Raw genomic sequence first — 24,608 nt, forward strand, 5'->3', positions numbered from 1 at the left:
GGCTTTTGGGGACAATATATATATATATATATATATATATATATATATATATAAAAACCTCAAATACCAGCCCTAGGAAGGGCTTTTTGGGGTGCTGTCCTTACAGCAGGAGTGTACCAAGAACACTGGCTAACAAGACCGGGAACTGTCCCCAGCTATAACAGCAGCAGCAGCACCAGCACTTTCCCTGCTCTCAGTAACACAGAAATGATCTAAAATGGATGCTGCCCTTGCTTATTTATAGGAGGTGGGAGGGTGTGGGAGGGAGGTATGCTGATTGGCCTGGAATGTGTCTGCTGACTGTGATGTTCAGGGTCAAAGTTTGCCTCAATGATGATGTATAGGAGGCGGACCGAACATCGCATATGTTCGCCCGCAGCGGCGAACGCGAACATGCGAAGTTCGCCGGGAACTGTTCGCCGGCGAACAGTTCTATACATCTCTACTGATTGGCTCCCGCTGTGTCCAACCACAGCAGGAGCCGGTCACCAGTGGACATTGCATATGTGGGACCCACTGATTGGCTCCCACTGTGTCCAACCACAGCAGGAGCCGGTCACTAGTGGACATTGCATATGCGGGACCCACTGATTGGCTCCCGCTGTGTCCAACCACAGCAGGAGCCGGTCACCAGTGGACATTGCATACGCGGGACCCACTGATTGGCTCCCGCTGTGTCCAATCATAGCAGGAGCGGGTCATCAGTGGTGCGCGTGCACGCCCCAGACCCGGAAGTGTGGGATCACGCACAGGTACGTGATCCTGTGCACAGCAGCCACTTTGCCACTATATATATATATATATATATATATATATATATATATATATATACAGTATACGATCTGCAAATGGTTAAATAATGTCCTAGATTTCTATTATATATTAGAAGCTGTACACAGACTTCCATCTGTTAGTCTCTTGGCACGCTTCTTAATCTTTTTCATTTTCATGCAAAATGTTTTTAGGACACGACATCTCAGTGTCATGGCGGGCAGTCACAATGATGAATTGAGCCGTTCACAGGGGAGAACATTGCTTTGCAGAGCAAGTTTTCCAGACTGGACATAATGTTCAGGAACCGTGACAGGGCCAGTAATTAATGACATCATCAAACGTTTCCTCCAAACTTCCCGCAGCCTCTTGTATGTCTGCAGAGGAATTGTTTGACTTTGTAAATAGCGGATTGTCAAAGAGTAACAGGGGTTAAAGGAATGAAGGGTGGCAGGGAGGAGAAAACAACAACATATGCAATCATCTGGCCCTCTGCCCATCACAGTTGGCTTCTCCCTGGTCCAAGAAAGATGATGATTAGGTTTGTTGATGCAGGGTGAAGGATTTCCATAAAAGTTTTGGGCCAGGTGTGTGTATGATATTGCTGGACTGATAGAAGTGAAAATTGGTTCTGATGGACATACCCTAAACTCTCATCAAACCCACATTAATAAACGTTGAAGTGGAGTTCCACCCAAATATGGAACTTGCGCTTTAAAGTGGAGTTCCTCTGGCTTTTGTGTTTATTAGTAGTCAGCATCTACAAAAAGTGAATCTGCTGACTTTAACCATTTCTGGACCGGAAGATTTACCCTCTTAATGACCAGGCCATATTTTGTGATTCGGCACTGCGTTACTTTAGTAGACAATTGCGTGGTCGTGCGATGCTGTACCCAAATAAAATTTATGTCCTTTTTTTCCCCACAAATAGAGCTTTCTTTTGGTGGTAATTAATCACCTCTGAGGTTTTTATTTTTTGTGCTGTAAACAAGTGACAATTCTGAAAAAAAAATGTATATAAATATTTTTCACATTCTGCTATATAACATTCCCAAAAAAAAAATTAAAAATCTAAATTTTTTAACATTTTAGGCATATTTTTGTTTAAAAAGATCACAATAAGCGTCTACTAACTACGGGAAAGATTTATGTCATTTTTATTGTTTTTTTTTTATATTAGTAATGGCGGCGATTTTGCGTTTTTTTGCGGGACTGCGACATTGCAGCAGACAGATCAGACCCCTAACTGACATTTTTTACACTTTTGGGGGGACCAGTGACATTACTACAGTAATCAGTGCTAAAAATATGCCCTGTTACTGTAATAATGGCACTGGCAGGGAAAAGGTTACCTAGGGGCGTGTTTCTAACTGTGGGGGGTGGGGCTTGTGAAATGATCATAGAGACATGTGTGTTCCTATATAGAAGGATTACAGGAGCTCTGTGATCATTGCAGAGAGAAGAACAGTCAGCTGTGTTTACAACAACTGCCTGTCCTTCTCTTTCAGCGGGGAACGATCGTGGGTGTTAGGTGGCAATCTGAGTCACCTGCCCCCACCTGCTACGTCGGTCCGTGCAGGAGGGCCGCCCTGCCGCAGTATAACTGTGGCGGGCGGTCGGGAAGTGGTTAAATAAACACATACTCACCTGTCCCACGGTCCAGCGATGCAGCTGGCGGGAGCCTCGGTTCTCTCCGTCTTCTCCCCGAGGCTTCACAGCCGGGTGCGCACTGCGCATGCGCAAGTCACGTTGCGCGTCCTGAATGGCTGGGCAATCTTCTGGGACCTGTCACGTGTCCCACCAGAAGATTGCAGGGAGGGAGGGGGAGAGGGGAACTTCCGCCCAAGCCGCCTAGGCTACCAGAGCGGAAGTGGGAGCAGGTATCTGTCAAATCTAGGTACCCACCCCCCCCCCCCAAAAAAAAATGACATGCCAAATGTCAGGGGGTCAGGACCACTAAAGTGAAAGTTCCACTTTTGAGTGGAACTCCGCTTTAAGTACTCCTAACCGCCTAACATGCCACATTTGGAATGTCATTTTTTTTTTGGGGGGGGAGTGGGTGCCTAGATTTGACAGATACCTGCTCCCACTTCCGATCGGAGTGCCGTGGCACCCTGAATGGAAGTTCTCCTCTTCCCCTCCCTCCCTGTAATCTTCTTGGACACATCAGATTGCTGTCAATCAAGACGTGCACAAGCTGTCACAGCCAGGTGCCCACACTAGAGATGCCGGCGCCGCCGAGAGGAGAGGGAGAGGATCGGGGCTTCGGACGGCCGCATTGCTGGATCCTGGTACAGGCGAGTGTGTGTTCATTATAAGTCAGCAGCTACACTTTTTGTGGCTGCTGACTTTAAATAATCAAACACAAAAAAAGCTGGAACCCCGCTTTAACATTGTCGTAGTTTTCAATTTTATTACTTTGTTCCAATAAAATAGTTTTAACATACTACACCAGGGGTGTCAAAATCTATTACATTTTTGACCACAGCAGGAACATGGTCACCCTCAAAGGGCCGGATGTATCTGTAAGACTACATGTCCAGAGCACCACCCCTTCTTACATCAGATGCCAAGAGCCCCCCCCCCATCATTTGAAGGCAAGAGTCCCGACTCTTTCTTACATCATTACGGTGGGGGCAGAGCTTGGAAGCAGAAAATGCAGGGTCTGGAGGAAGACCAGAGGAGGGCTGGAGTCTTCTGAATGCTGAGACCAGGGGGTGCTGCAGTTGCACAGAGAGGAGCAGGACTCTACTGACAACAGGGGGTGGTGGAGATGAGGGGAATGTTGCAGCTGCAGGATAGGTGTGAGAGCCACATGAAATTACCTGGAGGGCCGTATTTGACCCACGGGTCTTGTGTTTGACACTACGCTATGAAGACCCTCATTCTCATTTTATGTGTGAGCGGAGTTTCATCTGCCAGGGAATGATTTTCACCAGGTGATGATTCACCTTTTGAAAGCGCAATATTATTTGTCTTAAGGTGAGTGGTCACTTCAGTGGTGGATTGTCGGTTGTTGGGACAGACCAGCGATTTAATCGCTATTTATCCTGAATTTCACTGGATCACAGCACATACCAGTACAGACAGTTTTTTTTTTTTGGTTCTCACCACTATTTTGCACTGGACTTTTTTTTTTCTTCATGTTAATACTGTACTTTGATTTAAATTTTTACACATGTTGAATGTTGTATATATTTGATATATGTCATTATTGTGTTTATATTGCACATTTGTTTACATACTGTGTTCCTTTTCACAGTTACTGCCGGTTCACACTACCGCGACTTGTCAGGTGACTTGGTCGCCTGACAAGTAGCGCTCCATTCTGTGCTATGGGAACCGTTCTAATAGTAGCGACTCAAGTCGCTCCGACTTAGAAAAAGGTTCCTGCACTACTTTTGACCGAAGTCGGAGCGACTTGCATTGACTTCCATTATGTGAAGTCCGTGCAAGTCGCACCGAAGTCGCGGTGCACGGCGACTTCACTAGTCACCCCCGAAGTCGGATCGCCATAGTGTAAACCGACACTTAGGATTACTTGATTTTCTATTTTTAAATGTTTATTGTTGTTAGTTATTTGAGCATGACTTGGGAATTTATTTATGCTGGTTTACTACCTATTCTACTTTATTTTAGTAGCTATAGCGCCGTTCCATGCCTTTCTATTTATATTTTCAGTGTATGTGGTGACACTACACGGATTGGAAGCTTTATCTTAGTTATAGTCTAATTTACACTTATTATACACCTTTTTTCTACTTACCCTTGGTAACGCATTGATACTTCTATTTTCTCTATCAATAAATGCTGTTTATACTCACTCACTCATGATGGGATTTATTTTCTGTATTCAGAAAAATAACCTGGTTGAACCTGCACTTCTCTGTCCCCCCCTCCTCTCCATGTCCCCACTGTGGTTGGGGATTTTACAGAGCAGTGTCGTCAGCATTTTCTTCCTATCACATCTGAGCAGCCCATGTGAGTATAGAGTCACACATGTGGGCGTATACACAGTGGTAAATGACCATGCCCACTTACCAGCTAAACACAATGGGGGTGGGATATTACTTCTTGATTAATGGAGGCATCACCTCCCTGTTATTCTAAGACAGAGGCTGGAGGGGTGTGACACAGCATGTGACTGGCAGAAATCCACTCCCACAATGTGATTGCAAAAAAGAATAAAGATTTGATTTCAAGTACTATATTTGTATGACAATTTAATAACAGTTTATTGATATTATTTTTTATTACTCTGCATTACAAAAGCTGTTTTTTTTTAAATGTGACCAGCAGGAGAGGACTAGAAGCTCCTCCTTCTCATGTTTCCCTGCAGACAGGCTGGGAAAAAGCTGGGTCATGTGACAGCTGTATGTCGAATAGGAAAAAGGTACTTAGATGTATTTTTCATTAAAATAATTACAGTGGGCCGAAAAGTACCTGAGATGGCAGGGAGCCAAATTTTACCATCATAAGGATAAAATAGGTTCCATGCTAGCCTCTAAACTGCGTCCCCAGTTTCGCTCGATCCACATTCCTAAATTTTCTATTGCGGGGGGCCAGAAATCACAGAATCCCAAACGCATACTGCCGGCCTTTGCGGATTTCTTCAAAAAACTATATACTTCTGACAGAACGGAGGCTGACCCTGATTTAGAAAGTTTCCTCTGTGATCTCCGTATCCCTGCCATTGCCACCGAACATAAAGATTTACTAGATGCACCCTTCACGGAGATGGAGATTGCATTGGTGATTAAATCACTTAAGCTGGGCTCGGCTCCTGGTCCGGATGGGTTTTCTAATATCTACTATAAAACCTTCCGAGAATCTTTAACTCCTCACCTGGCCAGGTACTTCAACGTGATTCATTCAGGCAACCCGCTGGATAAAGATAGTAACTCAGCCTTCATCTCAGTGCTCCCCAAGCCCGACACAGATCCTGGAGAGGTGAGCAATTACAGACCGATATCATTGATTAACAATGACTTGAAAATACTAACCAAAATTTTAGCTAATAGGATGGCTTCTTTTATCACAACGTACATTCACAAGGACCAGGTTGGCTTTATGCCAGGCAGGCAAGGCCCGGATCAAATTAGAAGGGCGATAGACATTGTCTCCCTACTTGGATCAGGCTGGGACGGCTTGGGGAGTCAGGAAGGACTCCTTCTTTCAGTGGACCTACAGAAGGCGTTCGACTCAGTCGAGTGGCCTTACCTCTTTGCGATACTGTCCAAATGGGGCTTTGGTCCCAAATTCATAGGTATCATGCACTCCCTGTATTCTACACCCACAGCCAAGATTAGGTACCAGGGGTTCTACTCTGACCCCTTCCCTATTTCCAAAGGCACGAGACAGGGATGTCCCCTCTCACCATTACTTTTTGCAATAGCAATAGAAACTTTGGCGTTGGCTATCCGAGCGGATCCCAACATCAAAGGGGTTTCCTGCGGACCCTCAGTACATAAGTGTGCTCTTTTCGCAGATGACCTCTTGCTATTCGTTACGTCTCCCACTACTTCTCTTCCGAACATTTGCTCCTTATTAGACAAATTTGCAAAAATCTCAGGCCTACGGGTGAACTTCGCGAAATCATCCATCCTTAATGTATCCATCAATCCCCAAGAAGCTCTTCGTCTCCAGCCCTCATTTAAGTTTAAGTGGAGCAACTCTCACATTAAATATTTAGGCATAAATTTACCTTCCAGAATTGAACTCCTTCACAAATTGAACTACACAGCAATCTATCAATCCCTGGGGAGGGACTTGACGGACTGGTCTTCCTATAACCTATCCTGGCTTGGCAGAATTAACTCAATTAAGATGAATGTACTCCCCAGACTCCTGTACCTATTTAGAGCTTTACCTGTTCCCATAATCAGGGACCAGCTCAAAAAATTTCAAAACACAGTAATTAAATTTATCTGGGGCAAAACGGGGCATAGGCTGCACCGCAAAGTTTTGTTCCGGCCTAGAAAACAAGGGGGTTTGGGCGTACCAAATTTTTGGGCTTATTACCGGGCGGCGAGGCTAGCGCAACTTTCAATAGTATATTCCCGATACGAAAAACCGGACTGGGTTCAAATGGAGAGGCAGACGGTCCCGACATACACTCTGGACTTCCTCCTCTGGGCCTCCCCTAGACAAAGACCACCCATACTGTCCCCCACACTCTCAGCGTCTTTTGCACTCTGGGATTCTCTGCGAACCCTGCCGGCTCTGACATCCTCTCTCCAACCGCTCTCACATATATTCAACAATCCACAATTCCCTCCGGGCCTGAACATCAAAGCATTTCAATGGTGGCTCGACAAAGGCCTCTACCGCATAGGGCAGTTTTTCACCACTAAGGGCCCATACACTCTGAAACATTGTCACGATAAACTGCAGATGCCCACCTCGGAAGCATATAGGTTTCTGCAAATTTCTAATTTTCTGCGCTCGATCTCTACAGGGATGACTCCCCCATTTACTTTCACGGCCTATGAGACGTGGTGCGGAAACTCAGCGGCACAAAGGGGTGGCATATCTCTGATATATTTAGCATTAATGTCGGAAGACTCCAAACTACCCTACATGGAAGCATGGGAAAGGGATCTGGCGGAGGCGTGGGGGGTGGAGGAGTGGGGAAACATGTTTTTCCGCTCTTTCAGGGGCATCAGAAACATATCCTTGATAGAAGCAAATATAAAAGTTTTAACTCGCTGGTACTTCGTACCCACGCGAGTCCATAAAATGTTTCCCTCCTCCTCTCCACTATGTTTCCGAGGATGCCGGGTTCCTGGCGACATGCTCCACGTGTGGTGGGATTGCCCGAGGTTACGGAGCACATGGAATAGAGTACACCACATGATATTCAAAGTCACCGAACTTAGAATCCCCAGACGAGCGGCTTATGCCCTGCTGGGATCTAGAGTGCCCAAGATTTCTAAACACCTGCAACAACTAATATTTTTTATTTTTCTGGGCACAAAAATGACTATTGCCGCAGCCTGGAAGCAACGAAAGGTGCCCATGAGACAAATCAGAAACAAAATCACGTGGATTATGTCCCAAGAAAAGATGGTGGCATCCCTGACAGACACGGTAACTACGTTTGAAAAGATTTGGGAACCATGGGCAGCTTATGTGGGAATATCCCTTGTTCCGGGATTGACTTAGGCCATGAGGTTGGGGCGTGCCTCTCTAGAGTTCGGCTGCTTCCCCCTCCCCCTTTTTCTCTCTTCCTTTTTCTACTTCCCTCACCTTTCCTTTCTCGCTTCACTCTCTCTGTTCTTTTCTTCTTCCTTGTGTTCAGCAGTCTGGGTCAGTTTTATCTTAGATAGGTCCAAATTTGTACCATATTTCTATGCAGTCCTTGACCCACCCGACGATGCTGTAGATCCCTCCCACCTACTCAGCTATGAGGGAGCTTGGACTCTTTAGCCATAACTTAGACTGTAATTACTCTATGCAGTCAGTCCTTCTCCTTATTGTTAACTTAATTGGTGCGTACTTGGTATCACAGCTCCCAGATACGTCTCTGTTGTATTTCTCACTCTAGCCTCATCTACGCATTGTCATCAATGTTGGATCTGCTTTATTGTACAACAATCTTATGTAACCCAGATTGCAAATGTTTCGATTGTTATCTTCTTTATGTTCTTGCTTTTGCATTATTAAAATAAAATATTTGAAAGTAAAAAATAATTACAGTGCCATCATCTATATACCGTATATCATACAGATGATATACAGTATATTATCTATATACAGAAAGAGAAGGGACAATGTAAACAGTGTGCGTTTAGTATCACTTTAAGGTGCATTTTCCTTCAAAGAAGCAGATCTCTGATGGAAATATAGTGTTGTTGGACCTTGTCCTGGTCCTCAGCAGCTACCAACAAAGGGAAGCGCTTGCCCCACGGTAAATTTTTGGGTGTGTATGGAGGAGTGCCTGGTACATAGTTCATCTCACTTAAAGGTCTTTTTGAAACATTTAGTAATTAGGAGCATCAAATGCAGCCAAATGTGTTTTTTGGGGGGGGGGGGGGGGGAGCCTCCACCTTCTTCACAGCTCGAGCAGTCAAGGGTCATAGCATCATACAAAATGCACTAGGAGACCAGTGTTAAGGCTTGATGAAGACTAGAATTTCCTAACAGAACTTCAGCTAGTCACCTTTAATGCTGTTAGGAGACACTACTCTGGACTTTTTTTTTTTACCTGCAAGGTAGAGGCATAATGTGCCAGTATGCATTGCATACTAGCACATTGTTGAACTTACCTCGAAACGAAGCCCTCCTGTGAGGAGATCTCAGAGCTGCAGCAGGTTCCCATGTTAACCTGTCTTGCTCCTGGGTTCGCAAACTCCAGCTCTGTAACTGGCTGGAGCCGCAATGACGTCACTCCCATGCATGCGCATGGGAGCCGCCAATTACGGCACAGGGCTTGGAAGGAACGGCATGGCTCGCCGTTCCTTCGGAGTGCATGTGCCAGTGACATCACTAAACAGTGCAGGTATAGGAGATATTTACACTACCAATAGGTAAGCCTTCTTATAGGCTTACCTATAGGTAAAAGTCATGTATGGAACTTTACTTCCACTTTAATACAGGTCCCTGAGTACATTCTGTTGTGATGCATTTAACATTGACTGGTGGGGTGAGGAGTGGGGGTTCACCCAAAGCACGTGGCTGTATTTCTTGCTCTTAAAAGTGGTTTACTCCTATTTTTTTAAATAAAACCAAACATGCCTATACTTACCTGCTCTGTGCAATGGCTTTGCGCAATGCAGCCCCGATTCTTTTTTGTGAGGTCCCCCGCCGGTGACCCAGGCCCCTCTTCTTTATTGGGTGCCCCCACAGAAAGCCTCTTTCCATGGGGGGCACCCATGTGGGTTCCCTCCCGAGTCCCACTCCTGTGTCCATTGACACAGACAGCGGGATTCTGCCCCGCTCCCCTGTCACTGGATTTGATTGACAGCAGTGGGAGCCAATGGTTCCTGCTGCCATCAATCTGTCCAATAATAAGAGAGACAGCGGCTGGAGCCACATGTCCATTGCTGGATCGGGCTCAGGTAAGAAAAAGTGGGGGTCTGGGGGGGGGGGGAGCTGCAGCAGAGAAGGTTTTTCACCTAAATGCATTAAGGTGAAACACCTTGAGGCTTTACAGTCTCAATATTTTTTACTTTCTGCTCTAAAACAAAAAAAAAAATCGAATTTATTCATCAATTTAGGCCAATATGTATTCTGATACATACTTTTGGTACACGAAGAAGCGGTCTCAGATGCAGTTAGGTGGCTATGCAAACCAATGAGTGCTCGCCCTTTCAAAAATCATGATGGATACTCACCCTGGGGATGCATGTACGGGTCTACAGACCCCCTATGAGGGCAGTACAGGGCATCGTGGCTGCTTTATGCAGAGGCGTCTGCATATTTGATGTTAGTTCACCTTTTAAATTTTTTTTTTTAACAAAATTATGAACTTAACCTTTAATTTCAATTCTGTGTAGTTCATTGCAAATAGATTTCACAAGGTTCCTAGCTATGAGGGTTGTTGAATCTCACAAAAGTGAGTACACCCCTCACATTTTTGTAAATAATTTATTATATCTTTTTATGTGGCAACAAATGAAATGACACTTTGTTATACAAGCTGTACACTCACTGCTTTACATTGTAGCAGTGTAAATTTGCTGTCCCTCAAATTAACTCAACACACAGGAATTAATGTCTAAACTGTTGGCAACAAAAGTGATTATACCCCTAAGTGAAAATGTCCAAATTGGGCCCAAAGTGGCAATATTTTGTGTGGCTATAATTATTTTCCAGCACTGCCTTAACCCTCTTAGGCATGGAGATCACAGGTTGTCACTGGAGTCCTCTTCCAATCCTCCATGATGACATTACAGAGCTGGTGGATGTTAGAGACCTTGCGCTTCGCCACCTTCCGTTTGAGGATGCCCCACAGATGCGCAATATGGTTTAGGTCTGGAGACATGCTTGGCCAGTCCATCACCTTTACCCTCAGCTTCATTAGCAAAGGAAGCGGTCATCTTAGAGTTATGTTTGGGGTCGTTATGTTGGAATACTGCCCTGCGGCCCAGTCTCTGAAGGGAGGGGATCATGCTCTGCTTCAGTATGCCACAGTACATGTTGGCATTCATGGTTCCCTCAATGAACTGTAGCTCCCCAGTGCTGGAAGCACTCATGCAGTCCCAGACCATGACACTCCCACCACCATACTTGACTCTAGGCAAGACACACTTGTCTTTGTACTCCTCACCTGGTTGCTGCCACACACGCTTGGCACCATCGGAACCAAAATAAGTTTATCTTGGTCTCATCAGACCACAGGACATGGTTCCAGTAATCCATATCCTTAGTCTGCTTGTCTTCATCAAACTGTTTGCGGGCTTTCTTGTGCATCATCTTTAGAAGAGGCTTCCTTCTAGAATGACAGCCATGCAGACCAATTCGATGCAGCATGCGGTTTATGGTCTGAGCGCTGACAGACTGACCCCCCACCCCTTCAACCTCTGCAGCAATGCTGCCAGGACTCAGATGTCTATTTCCCCAAAACAGCCTCTGCATAAGACACTGAGCACATGCACTCAACTTCTTTGGTCGACTATGACGAGGCCTGTTCTGAGTGGGTTTAGGGCTGGAGACATGCTTGGCCTGTCCTGTTAAGAACCTGCTGGAGAACCTGTCCTGTTAAACCACTGTATGGTCTTGGCCACCATGCTGCAGCTCAGTTTCAGGGTCTTGGCAATCTTCTTATAGCCTAGGGCAGTGGCGGCAAACCTTGGCACCCCAGATGTTTTGGAACTCCATTTCCCATGATGCTCATGCAGTGTAGTTGAGCATCATGGAAAATGTAGTTCTAAAACATCTGGGGTGCCAAGGTTCGCCATCACTGACCTAGGCTATCTTTATGTAGAGCAACAATTCTTTTTTTCAGATCCTTACAGAGTTCTTTGCCATGAGGAGCCATGTTGAACTTTCAGTGACCAATATGAGAGAGTGAGAGCGATATAAATTGAATTATTAATTAAATTTAACACACCTGCTTCTCATTCACACCTGAGACCTTGTAACACTAACAAGTCACATGACGCCGGGGAGAGAAAAAGGCTAATTTGGCCCAATTTGGACATTTTTATTTAGGGGTGTACTCACTTTTGTTACCAGCGGTTTAGACATTAATGGCTGTGTGTTGGGTTATTTTGAGGGGACAGCAAAACTACACTGTTATACAAGCTGTACACTCACTACTTTACATTGTAGCAAAGTGTCATTTCTTCAGTGTTGTCACATGAAAAGATATAATAAAATATTTACAAAAATGTGAGGGGTGTACTGTAGATACAATGGAGGCACGGAGCTTGTAGGGTGAGCTCCCTGTATATAATTAAGCACTTTGTTTTCAATTCTAAGCTCTAAACTGCAGTCTAACTTTAATTCTTCTTTAGCTTAAAACTGTTATACAGAAAAAAATTTCACCTAACAGCATTTTTCTTATTGTCATGAATAGTCCTTTGATAAGGATTTATTCTCCAATTTTAGGTTTAATGGTCCGTTATTTCTAAAAGGCTCTTTTGTGAGATTGTCCTATTCTCGGCACTCCACTATGTAACATCTTAAATGTACCTGGTGTTTGAAGGTCACATAAAACGTATGCAGATTGTGCGGAGACTGGATGGAGAATGCAGGAGTTCTTTTACTGCCGCAGGGGTCACCAATGCAATCAGCCTTGAGCCCCAGAACGCCTACTAACACAATCATATACTACATGCAATTACCTGTGAATACCCACAATGCCTTGCAGATTACCACTAGAGATATGTTGTGTATGCCATTACCTGTCAGTTGTTTTCACCTCTTCCAAGGTTATCTTAACTTCTCTTATCTGAATCCTATAAAATTGGTGTTTAATCTTAAAGGGAACACTATCCAAAAATGGAAAATTGTATCAAATATTTACCTAATTTTCCCCTCATGGCACCATTTCATGGCAGCATACTACCCCACAAATGCGGCTATGTTGGCACCAGGAAAACACATTTTTTTCCCACTCCCCATATTCTGTGGTTGGGGTCAGTGTGTTTTCTTTGGTTGCTGGATCTACCCTTCATCTTCTTAACCACTTAAGCCCCGGAAGATTTTACCCCCTTCCTGACCAGGGCCTATTTTGCGATTCGGCACTGCGTGACTTTACCGGACAATTGCGCAGTCATGCGACGCTGTACCCAAATGAAATTGACTAATTTGATCACCTGTGCGATTTTTTGATCATGCGCTATAAACAAAAAAAGAGCGACAATTTTGCAAAAATAACAGTAATTTTTATATGAAATTCCCCCCCAAAAAATGTAAAAAATCAAAATTTTTTAACATTTTAGGCCAATTTGTTTTCTACTACATATGTTTGGTAAAAAAAAAAAAAAAAAAATCGCAAAAAGCATATTTTGATTGGTTTGCGTAAAAGTTATTGCGTTTACTAACTAAGGGAAAGATTTTTGTCATTTTTATTGTTTTTTTTTTAACGAGTAATGGCGGCGATCTGCGATTTTTTCTTTGCGGTGCTGCGACATTGCGGCGGACAGATCGGACCCTTGACTGACATTTTTGACACTTTTGGGGGTACCAGTGACATTACTACAGTAATCAGTGCTATACATATGCACTGTTACTGTAAAAATGACACTGGGAGGGAAGGGGTTAACTTTATTGGAGAGGGAGGGGTTAAGTGTGTCCCTAGGGGCGTGTTTCTTGCTGTGATTGGATGTGGCTTTGTGTGTAACAGCACAGATCAACGGTCCTACATAGCAGGACCGAGTGATCTGTGCTTTTACACAGGGGAGAGTGACAGGCGGCTTTGTTTACATTAGCCGCCTGCCTTTCTCCCTCTTTACCCGAGGATCGCGAGTGACCGGCGGACATTGGGTCCGCCGGTCACACGCGCCGGCTTCTTCGGGTACGAGCAGGGGTGGGAGCGCTCCTCTGGCGGCGCGCGCTCGCCACCTATTCGCTCCCAGGCTAGTGACATACCGATACGTCACTTTGCCTGGGAGGGGCTGACCACCGCCGTATATAGTCGGGCTGCAGTCGGCAAGTGGTTAAGATAGTAAGTAAGGCCTTCATACATGATATTGTCAAAAGTATTCGGACACCTGCCTTTACATGCACATGACCTTTAATGACATCCCAGTCTTAGTCTCTAGGGTTCACTAGTGAGTTGGCCCACCCTTTGCAGCTATAACAGCTTCAACTCTTCTGGGAAGGCTGTCCACAAGGTTTAGGAGTGTGTCTATGGGAATGTTTGACCATTCTTTCATAAGCGCATTTGTGAGGTCAGGCACTGGTGTTGGACGAGAAAGTCTGGCTCACAGTCTGCACTATAATTCATCCCAAAGGTGATCCATTGGGTTGAGGCCAGGACTCTGTGCAGGCTCCACTCCAAACTCGCTCATCCATGTCTTTATGGACCTTGCTTTATGCACTGGTGTGTAGTCATGTTGGAACAGGAAGAGGCCATCCCCAAACAGTTCCCACAAAGTTGGGAGCATGAAACTGTCCAAAATGTCTTTGGTATACTGACACCTTAAGAGTTACTTTCACTGAAACGAAGGGGCCAAGCCCAACCCCTGAAAAAAAAACCCACACCATAATCCCCCCTCCACCAAATGGTTTGGATCAGTGCACAAAGCAAGGTCCATAAAGACATGAATGAGCAAGTTTGGGGTGGAAGAACTTGACTGGCCTGCACAGAGTCCTGACCTTAACCCGAAAGAAAACTTTTGGGATGAATTAGAGGAGAGACTCGCCCAACATCAGTCCCTGACCTCACAAATGCACTTCTGGAAGAATGGTCAAAGATTCTCTTAGACACACTCCAACACCTTGTGGACAGCCTTCTCAGAAGAGTTGAAGCCGTTATAGCTGCAAAGGGTGGGCCAACTGAATATTTAACCCTACGGACTAAGACTGGGATGCCATTAACATTCATGTGCGTGTAAAGGCAGGTGTCCCAATACTTTTGACAATATAGTGTATAACCTTATAGTGCATCATGTGCCCTCTAGTGGATGCTCTTTCGTTGGGTTCTGCAACTTCTTGTACGGACATTCTCAAATCGGGGTTCTTCAAGAGGTTGCTAGGGTTCCTTGAGCTGTGGCTGATTGACCTCCCATCTGCTGGTGCCTGGATAATTTTGGGTCCAACACTATTTGACAGAACCAGCGGCATGACACCATTTTTTTTTTTTTTTTGGCACTTTGTAGGGGTTGCATTTTTACTGACTACTAATGTATTGGCATTTTTGTCATTGACCCCCAATGAATTTGTTTTTGCAAGAGTTCCCTGAAACCTGAAAAATTATGTTAGGGGTTTTTCTGGGGCAAAAATGTTGAGAAAGGCTGTTCTAGATAACACACCAAAAAATAAACAAACAATGAGCAGAAAATTTTACTATTTCACCTAGTGAGCAAAAGCTACACCCATCATTTCATGCACATGGCCAGCTGGGTTTAGCTTTGGGAAAGCCAATGTTTCATGGCTGATGGAATTTGAAGCATGCCTTAAATTATGCCATTTATTCTCCATTGTTATGCAAAATATCCCCATAGGAAAACGTTGATTGCAAGCACTATGACAGCATTCATATTGCACACAACCTTCCAGAATGGCTCTTCTTCAATGCTTGTCAATTTCTTCTGCAATTGTTGCTCTTCCTCTTTGGTCAGTTGGACTTTGGGCTGCATGGAGGTACCAACGAACCAGTAATAGAGCTTCTTCCACCAGGGGTATGAAGGGGCTGTAATTATAAAGAGGTATGATATTCAAGGATTGTACAGAGCAACACAAAGATTTCCATGGTTGTGTTTTGCCAAATTACACATAAGAAGTGGTGTAGACTGGTTGTAAGGAGTCTTGAAGGAAAACTAAGCTTGCAACCACTAATAATGCTTCCACTGCATAAAATAAATCAACAAAAATAATACAACAGTAAAAATTACTGATAAAAATAGATAACGTGTGAAAAAAATTAAATAGTACAATAACAATGAAGAAAAAGAAACGGCTGCACTCCAGATGAGGTCAAAATCCAGATTTGGACATCCCAATGTGACAATAGTGACAAGGTAGACGCGTTTCACACACTACAATGTGTGCTTAATCATTACAAAGAAAAATGGGTATAACAACTCAATTTTTTCTTTGTAATGATTAACCACTTAAGCCCCGGAGGATTTTCCTGCTAAAAGACCAGGGGGTATTTTGCGATTCGGCACTTCGTGACTTTAACGGACAATTGCGCGGTCATGCGACGCTGTACCTAAACGAATTTGACGTCCTTTTTTTCCCACAAACAGAGCTTTCTTTTGGTGGTATTTGATCACCTGTGCGATTTTTTGATCACGCGCTATAAACAAAAAAAGAGCGACAATTTTGCAAAAATAGCAATAATAATATATATGAAATTCCCCAAAAAAAAATGTAAAAATCAAAATTTTTTAACATTTTTGGCCAATTTGTTTTATCCTACCTATGTTTGGTAAAAAAAAAAAAATCGCAAAAAGCGTATTTTGATTGGTTTGCGCAAAAGTTATCGCGTTTACTAACAAAGGGAAAGATTTTTGTCATTTTTGTTGTTTTTTTTTTTAACGCGTAATGGCGGCGATCTGCGATTTTTTTTGCGGTACTGCGACATTGCGGCGGACAGATCGGACCCTTGACTGACATTTTTGACACTTTTGGGGTTACCAGTGACATTTCTACAGTAATCAGTGCTATACATATTCACTGTTACTGTAAAAATACACTGGCAGTGAAGGGGTTAACTTTATTTGGAAGGGAGGGGCTGTGTGTGTCCCTAGGGGCGTGATTCTTACTGTGATTGGCTGTGGCTCTAGCTGTAAGGACACTGATCAACGGATCTACATACTAGATCCGTGTAATCAGTGTCTTTACAGCGAGGAGAATGACAGGCAGCTTGTTTACACAAGCTGCCTGACATTCTCCCTCTTCCCCCGACGATCGCCGAGTGGCCGGCGGACATCGGGTCCGCTGGTCACACGCGCGGGGGGGTGCGGGAGCGGGAGCGCGCCTCCGCGGGCGCGCGCTCGCTCCCCAGACCCTCCCAGGCTAGTGACGTTAATTAACGTCACTCTGCCTGGCAGGGGCTGACCGCCGCAGTAAATCTACTTGCGGCGGTCGGCAAGCAGTTAAGCACACATTGTAGTGTGTGAAACGCGTCTACCTTGTCACTATTGTCACATTGGGATGTCCAGTTAATAAATCTGGATTTTGACCTCATCTGGAGTGCAGCCGTTTCTTTTTCTTCATAGATTATCTACGGAGGCGAGCCGGGGCGTGCACCAGTGTGTGTCATCAGGCTTTCATACCACCTTGAGCAGTGAGTTCCTTTTCTTTGAGTGCAATAACAATGCTGTGCCAAAGTGAATCTGGTGCATACAATAAAAATCACTAATAAAAATAGATGACATGAAAAAATTAATAGATATACTTATGCTAATAATTGGAAGGTGCAAATACCATAAAAATCAATTAAAATTCATTGTGATAAAACATGCTTTTAAAAAGTTCATAAAGTGCAAAAAAGTGCTGAAGTGAAAAATAACTTTCTGTGCTGAATGAATAAGGTGCTAGCGTTCTCCTCCTCCACCTGAAGAAATGGCCGCTCACCTCCCGCTCTGACCCCTGTGTTATCAGCGGGTCAGAGTAAAAGCAAAAGGGTCTCTTGAAGGGGAATTTAAGACATAAAGAAGCCTTCTGGACTTATTAAAAGGATAGTGAGAGGAGATTGATGTGGAGAGAATTCACACAATCTAATCAAACTCTTATTTGCTGAAAATTCAATTATACAACTTCTGTGCGGCATTTCTTAGCTAGCTTGGATTGTACATAATATATCATAAATAAGGTTTTCATCAGACCACGGAGAACGCTGACAAACATAATTTGCTCAAGTTCTCCATAGATTTGAAAAGATGTCCCAAAATAGGAGGAAACACATGAATGCATCTTAGTTTAAAACCCTCACCTTCAAGACCTCCATTCTGTTCCTGAGTAGAGGAGATGTCATCTTTTGTCTGTGGTATATCATCAGCTGTGTAGCACAAACAGTAGAAATTATTATACAAGAATATGTATACAGTACATAAAAAGGGACCATTCATACTTCTACATTACATGCATTATTGTGTTGCAATGCCATTGATTTTCAATGACACCGCAGTGGACAATAGCTGTATAATTGTTACTCTAGCGCAGGGGTCTCTAAACTGTGGCCCGTGGGCTGGATGTGGCCCTTTGCTTGCCTTTATCCGGCCCTTGGGGCACTATTTCTTCCACTGATATGAGGCACTATTCCTTCTACGCACACCAATGGTGGAGCACTATTACTCCCACTGACACCAGAAATAGGGAACTAATTCTCCTACTGACACCACCGACGGGGCACTATTCCTTCCACTGACACCAATGACAGGGCACTATTCCTCCCACTGACACCAATGACAGGGCACTATTCCTCCCACTGACGGGGCACTATTCCTCCCACTGACACCTATGATGGGGCATTGTAACAGGGGGGAGTACCGCGCTTTAAAGGTGCATCTGTGCTTAACTATTAATGTGTTGTTCCAATATATAAATTAATCATACAAATAATATATCTAAAGAGACTAAGTGCTTCAGTGATTAATATAATATGTCTTTCACCATAAATAAATACCGTTGATTAATAAGTGTATACAAATCTTATATGCATATAATAATCAATCCGTGCATACAATAAATATAGATAATAAATACATAAAATATTTGTGCTTGTATCCTGTTAATGTTTTAAAACAATAAATAATCAATATTAATATGTGGTTCAAATATTCTAAATATATTTAAAGTGCATAAGTGTCCTCAATAGTGTTGAACAGTGATCAAAAATCTTCCTCCTAAAAAATGCATGCAGGTGCTCTTCAGTACGGTGACCACTAGGTGTCCTAAGCACTCACCTCCATTCCTTCCATAATACACCTTATGCTGTTTCTCTGAGATATGCTCTTTACTCCTCTCTGCCACTTGAATGCTGTAAGGCTGCTGGATACCGATTTTCTCCTTATATTGAGGATTGGTTTGCCAGGGATATGGGAAGGACCTTTGAATCTCCAAAATAAATGGGCCAATATAAATGGGTCTATATTTATTGTATGCACGGATTGATTATTATATGCATATAAGATTTGTATACACTTATTAATCAACGGTATTTATTTATGGTGAAACACATATTATATTAATCACTGAAGCACTTAGTCACTTTAGATATATTATTTGTATGATTAATTTATATATTGGAACAACACATTAATAGTTTAGCACAGATGCACCTTTAAAGCACGGTACTCCCCCCTGTTACATTAATCTGGATTGTGTAGTTTACCAATAACAGTACCTGCAGCATTAAAGGTTTTAGGTGGACATAATTATCAGACAGCGTGAGAATTACACACCCTCTTTTATGATGGGGCAATTATTTCTCCCACTGACACCACTGACGGTGCACTATTCCTCCTACTGACACCAACGACAGGGTACTATTCCTCCCACTGACACCAATGATCGGGCATTATTTCTCCCACTGACACCACTGATGGGACATCCTGCTGACACCAATTATGTAATTTTTTTTTTCCCCACTGAAAACCAAGCCTATGGCATGGTTTACACCCACTGATTCCAGGGCATTTTCCACTCCCACTGACCACAGGCTATCACCCTAAAATTTGAAGGGCAGTAAACGGACACTTTGTTTCAAAAGTTTGGAGACCAATGCTGTGCATTGTGGTGTACTGCACTGTAAACTAGAAGGCAGGTCCTTTTTTGACACTATTCAAATGTGTGTGTATATATATATATATACACACATATACAGGTCCCTCTCAAAAAATTAGCATATTGTGATAAAGTTCATTATTTTCTGTAATGTACTGATAAACATTAGACTTTCATATATTTTAGATTCATTACACACAACTGAAGTAGTGCAAGCCTTTTATTGTTTTAATATTGATGATTTTGGCATACAGCTCATGAAAACCCCAAATTCCTATCTCAAAAAATTAGCATATCATGAAAAGGTTCTCTAAAACGAGCTATTAACCTAATCATCCGAATCAACTAATTAACTCTAAACACCTGCAAAAGATTCCTGAGGCTTTTAAAAACTCCCAGCCTGGTTCATTACTCAAAACCGCAATCATGGGTAAGACTGCCGACCTGACTGCTGTCCAGAAGGCCATCATTGACACCCTCAAGTAAGAGGGTAAGACACAGAAAGAAATTTCTGAACGAATAGGCTGTTCAGAGTGCTGTATCAAGGCACCTCAGTGGGAAGTCTGTGGGAAGGAAAAAGTGTGGCAGAAAACGCTGCACAACGAGAAGAGGTGACCGGACCCTGAGGAAGATTGTGGAGAAGGACCTATTCCAGACCTTGGGGGACCTGCGGAAGCAGTGGACTGAGTCTGGAGTAGAAACATCTAGAGCCACCGTGTACAGGCGTGTGCAGGAAATGGGCTACAGGTGCCGCATTCCCCAGATCAAGTCACTTTTGAACCAGAAACAGCGGCAGAAGCGCCTGACCTGGGCTACAGAGAAGCAGCACTGGACTGTTGCTCAGTGGTCCAAAGTACTTTTTTCGGATGAAAGCAAATTTTGCATGTCATTCCCAAATCAAGGTGCCAGAGTCTGGAGGAAGACTGGGGAGAGGGAAATGCCAAAATGCCTGAAGTCCAGTGTCAAGTACCCACAGTCAGTGATGGTCTGGGGTGCCATGTCAGCTGCTGGTGTTGGTCTACTGTGTTTTATCAAGGGCAGGGTCAATGCAGCTAGCTATCAGGAGATTTTGGAGCACTTCATGCTTCCATCTGCTGAAAAGCTTTATGGAGATGAAGATTTCATTTTTCAGCACGACCTGGCACCTGCTCACAGTGCCAAAACCACTGGTAAATGGTTTACTGACCATGTTATTACTGTGCTCAATTGGCCTGCCAACTCTCCTGACCTGAACCCCATAGAGAATCTGTGGGATGTTGTGAAGAGAAAGTTGAGAGACGCAAGACCCAACACTCTGGATGAGCTCAATCCGCTTTCGAAGCATCCTGGGCCTCCATAACACCTCAGCAGTGCCACAGGCTGATTGCCTCCATGCCACGCCGCATTGAAGCAGTCATTTCTGCAAAAGGATTCCCGACCAAGTATTGAGTGCATAACTGAACATAATTATTTGAAGGTTGACTTTTTTTGTATTAAAAACACTTTTCTTTTATTGGTCGGATGAAATATGCTAATTTTTTGAGATAGGAATTTTGGGTTTTCATGAGCTGTATGCCAAAATCATCAATATTAAAACAATAAAAGGCTTGCCCTACTTCAGTTGTGTGTAATGAATCTAAAATATATGAAAGTCTAATGTTTATCAGTACATTACAGAAAATAATGAACTTTATCACAATATGCTATTTTTTCGAGAGGGACCTGCATATATATATATATATATATATATATATATATATATATATATATATATATAAAGACCAAAGTTTTACCAAAAGCAAGATGCAAAAAGACAACGTGATAACAGCTGGTCTAGGATAACCCACTGGTACAATAACTAAAACAAAAATAAAAAAATCATAATTTATTACAAAAATAACATAACATCTCCCAACAGTGGGTGTTACAAACAATATTGATCACAAATCACAGTAAAATAATTCCTTCTTCTATATATTGTCACATTTTACATTGTCAACGTGTTTCGCGGTCTTAAACTGCTTCTTCTTCAGGACTTTATTTTCACATGACATAGACTAGTGATCGACCAATATCGTTTTTTTTTTTTTAATGCCAATACCGATATTTAGGTCACCAGATATCGGCATCGGCCGATATTTGCCGATATTTTCGGACATGTAAAAAAAAATTTTTTTTTCTAAAGGTACTCCTTGTGGAGGGATCTGGGGGTCTAAAAGACCCCAAACCCCTCCGCGGCACCGAAAGCATTCCAAACGCCAAGTTTGGCTGTTTTAAATGCTGTCAGTTTTTTTTAATTTGGTGCCGAGTACCCGGAAGTGATATCATCACTTCCTGGTTTTTTACATGGAGACCCGGGTCTTCTCTTCGGCGGCGGTGGAGGTAGGATGCCCGGGTCTCCCGGTGGGACAGGCGAGCCGCGGAAGGCGGGGACATCCCCTCCCGCTCCTTGTAATGACAGCCAAGCGGCTTCTTAGCCGCATCGGTTGTCATTACAAGTCAGCCGACCATCGGCTATGGACACCGATACCGGGGTGATGCCGCTAGCTGCATGCATCACCCCGATACAAGCACTTTCCCTAAATATCGGCAATATCGGTAACCTCAGGGACCGATTCCGATATATCGGGGAAAGTGCATATCGGCCCCCGATATATCTGTGTTGCCGATAATCCGTCGATCCCTAACATAGACGCTTACAATGATTCTAAAAAAGGGTTATTAAATAACATTAAAGTAATGCATAGGCGCATCTATGAAAAACATTCATCATATGAAATCATTCATCATATGAAAACCATATAAAAATAATCTTACTTTTGGGAGTAGAAGGTAAAAAACCAAAGGGAGGAACCAGAGGCGCAACTAGAACCTTCAGGGCCCTGATGCAAGAAACCATGAAGTGCCCCCCAGACCCCTGGCCGGGGCCCTTACCTTCAAGCCCAGGGCTCTTCCCACTAATCCTGGGGCTCTTTACACTCGTTGCATGGCCTTTTATTACGGTCCCGCAGCAGGATTCTTTCACAAGTTCTGCAGTGGGCCCCCTTTCTGCAATCTTGGGGCCTCCCCACAGTGGTGCAATGCCAGGGTCCGGTTGCAAGTGTGACCTTTGCAATCCTGGAAGTTCACCCACTGGTTTGCTACTGGGCCCCCTGGAGCATGGGGCCCGGTAGCGATTGCAACCCCTGCAACCCCTGTAGTTACGCCCCTGGGAGGAACATACATGCATTCTGGCTCCCAATGGTAAGCTTATCTTTAGAATCAAGGATGTCAAATGTGAAAATAAAGTTCTGAAGAAGCGGTTTTAGACTGCGAAATGCGTTAGCAATGCAATGTGTGACATCAATATATGGAAGAAGGAATTCTTTTACTGTGATTTGTGATCAATATTGTTTGTAACACCCACCATTGGGAGCTTTTATGCTATTTTTGTAACAAATGATGATTTGTTAGTATTTGCAGGTCCTTTTTTGGTATTGGCAGCCCATTCAAAGGAATGCATTAATGAGCTGCACTTATGCAACACACGTTAGTGCATAACATAATGGGCATTACCATGTGTTCATTTTTACACCACAAAAGTTTTAATGGGTCTTAAAAGGAAAGCATAGAGACCTAAGCTCAATGCTTCTGAACACCTTTTTCATAAATTTGAACAATATTGCGAGCCAAGTCTTCTAATCCAAAATCAGAATCTGAACTTGCATGTTGACTTCCCAGAAGGATGGAGACTGCTATAGTTGCCTGGAACACAGTTCCATATGAATGCCTATAATTTTGGAATGGGATGTCCAACAAGGTAGTGTTCTGGTCAGGTGGTTAAAAGCTTTAAACAAATAGTATATATTATTCTGATAAAGCTACCTTGCTTCTGCTCCACCTGCAGGTTGTTGACGGCAGGCTCACAAGCATCTTGGGGTGAGGACATCTGACAAATAACATTCTGATTTGGGTCTTCTCTTGTCCACCAAGTTAAACGAGCAAGCTGAACAAAATATGTACAGAGAACAATAATGACCAAATCCTCCAATCACAGATATTATAATGCTGAGAGTTCAACCCCCCGTACACCTGGATAGGAAGAGTGGCTGAGGAGCTGCCGACCTCCATTTGCCTCCTGAAGCTGCTAAATGACTGTGGTGGGAGGAGGAGGAGGAGAAAGAGGAGAAGTGGGCATTCAGTGACTGCAGGAGAAAAATGGAGAGATCAGTTCCTCTGTATGCAGTCACTCCTCCTAGCCCGCTTCTTTCTGCTGCCTGTTGTTGCATTATGTAATGCAACACCTATGTTCTCTCCAGAACCCCCTTGTCCCCCGCAGCTCTGCTGGCTTCACAACTTGGTGACGAAAACATGGCTCAACTGTGCATTTTTACTGCACCCCAACCACACCTCTAAAAACTTACCATTAGAGTGTATAAAATACAACTAAATGAACATGTTCCAAGTCTATGAGACAATGTGAGGGGGGCACCCTTCTGACCCACAGTTAGTGAAAATGGACTTAGCCACAGTGGGCCCTTGTGCACCCTTAACCGTGCCATACATAAAAATTAATAAAACACAAAAATACCCCTAATTGAAATCAAGTAGCAAACTCCAAACACTGGTATGTTAGAACTAAAATAGATATAAAAAGAGAGGAGGAGCTAGCCAACCGTCACTACGTCACACCCGGAAGTCCGATCACGGCCATATTTTTGGTTATACGGAAGGAACACTGCCGAACAAGCCTTTGGTACTCTACGGCTCCGATATTATATGCCTGATTTTAGCATTGAATGGGTGAGTGCATACCCTTATTTTATGCCTAAATAAAGTTATCTTGAGATAATGCACTTACTTGTCCCTTTTGTTTGATATCCCCCATTGTATGTGAGACACGGTGCCACCAGGATCCTGAGAGGAGTTTTTATCCACTGCCTCGTAAATACCTATAACTTTGGAAGCTTTGGGAGCTGCACGGTCCAGGAGAGAGGCTGTAGTGGTCCTTAACCACTCCCTGCTTCAAACCC

The 24,608-nt window shown here is 43.6% G+C and overlaps 1 protein-coding gene across 1 annotated transcript in view; it reads right to left on the reverse strand.

Annotated features, from left to right (window-relative positions):
* Nucleotides 1-24,608, reverse strand: part of LOC309562237 (sodium/glucose cotransporter 4-like) — a gene marked incomplete at both ends in the record, with an annotated part of 115,448 nt that overhangs the window by 23,722 nt on the left and 67,118 nt on the right. Inside the window, 5 exons of the mRNA XM_082266358.1 lie at nucleotides 15,435-15,574; nucleotides 17,825-17,890; nucleotides 18,798-18,948; nucleotides 21,390-21,454; nucleotides 23,461-23,581. Of these exons, the coding sequence (XP_082122484.1) occupies nucleotides 15,435-15,574; nucleotides 17,825-17,890; nucleotides 18,798-18,948; nucleotides 21,390-21,454; nucleotides 23,461-23,581 (543 nt within the window). The remainder of the gene's footprint in view (nucleotides 1-15,434; nucleotides 15,575-17,824; nucleotides 17,891-18,797; nucleotides 18,949-21,389; nucleotides 21,455-23,460; nucleotides 23,582-24,608) is intronic.

This window comes from Pelophylax lessonae (assembly GCF_965119305.1).
Source record: "Pelophylax lessonae genome assembly, chromosome: 8".
Taxonomy (NCBI): Eukaryota; Metazoa; Chordata; class Amphibia; order Anura; family Ranidae; genus Pelophylax; species Pelophylax lessonae.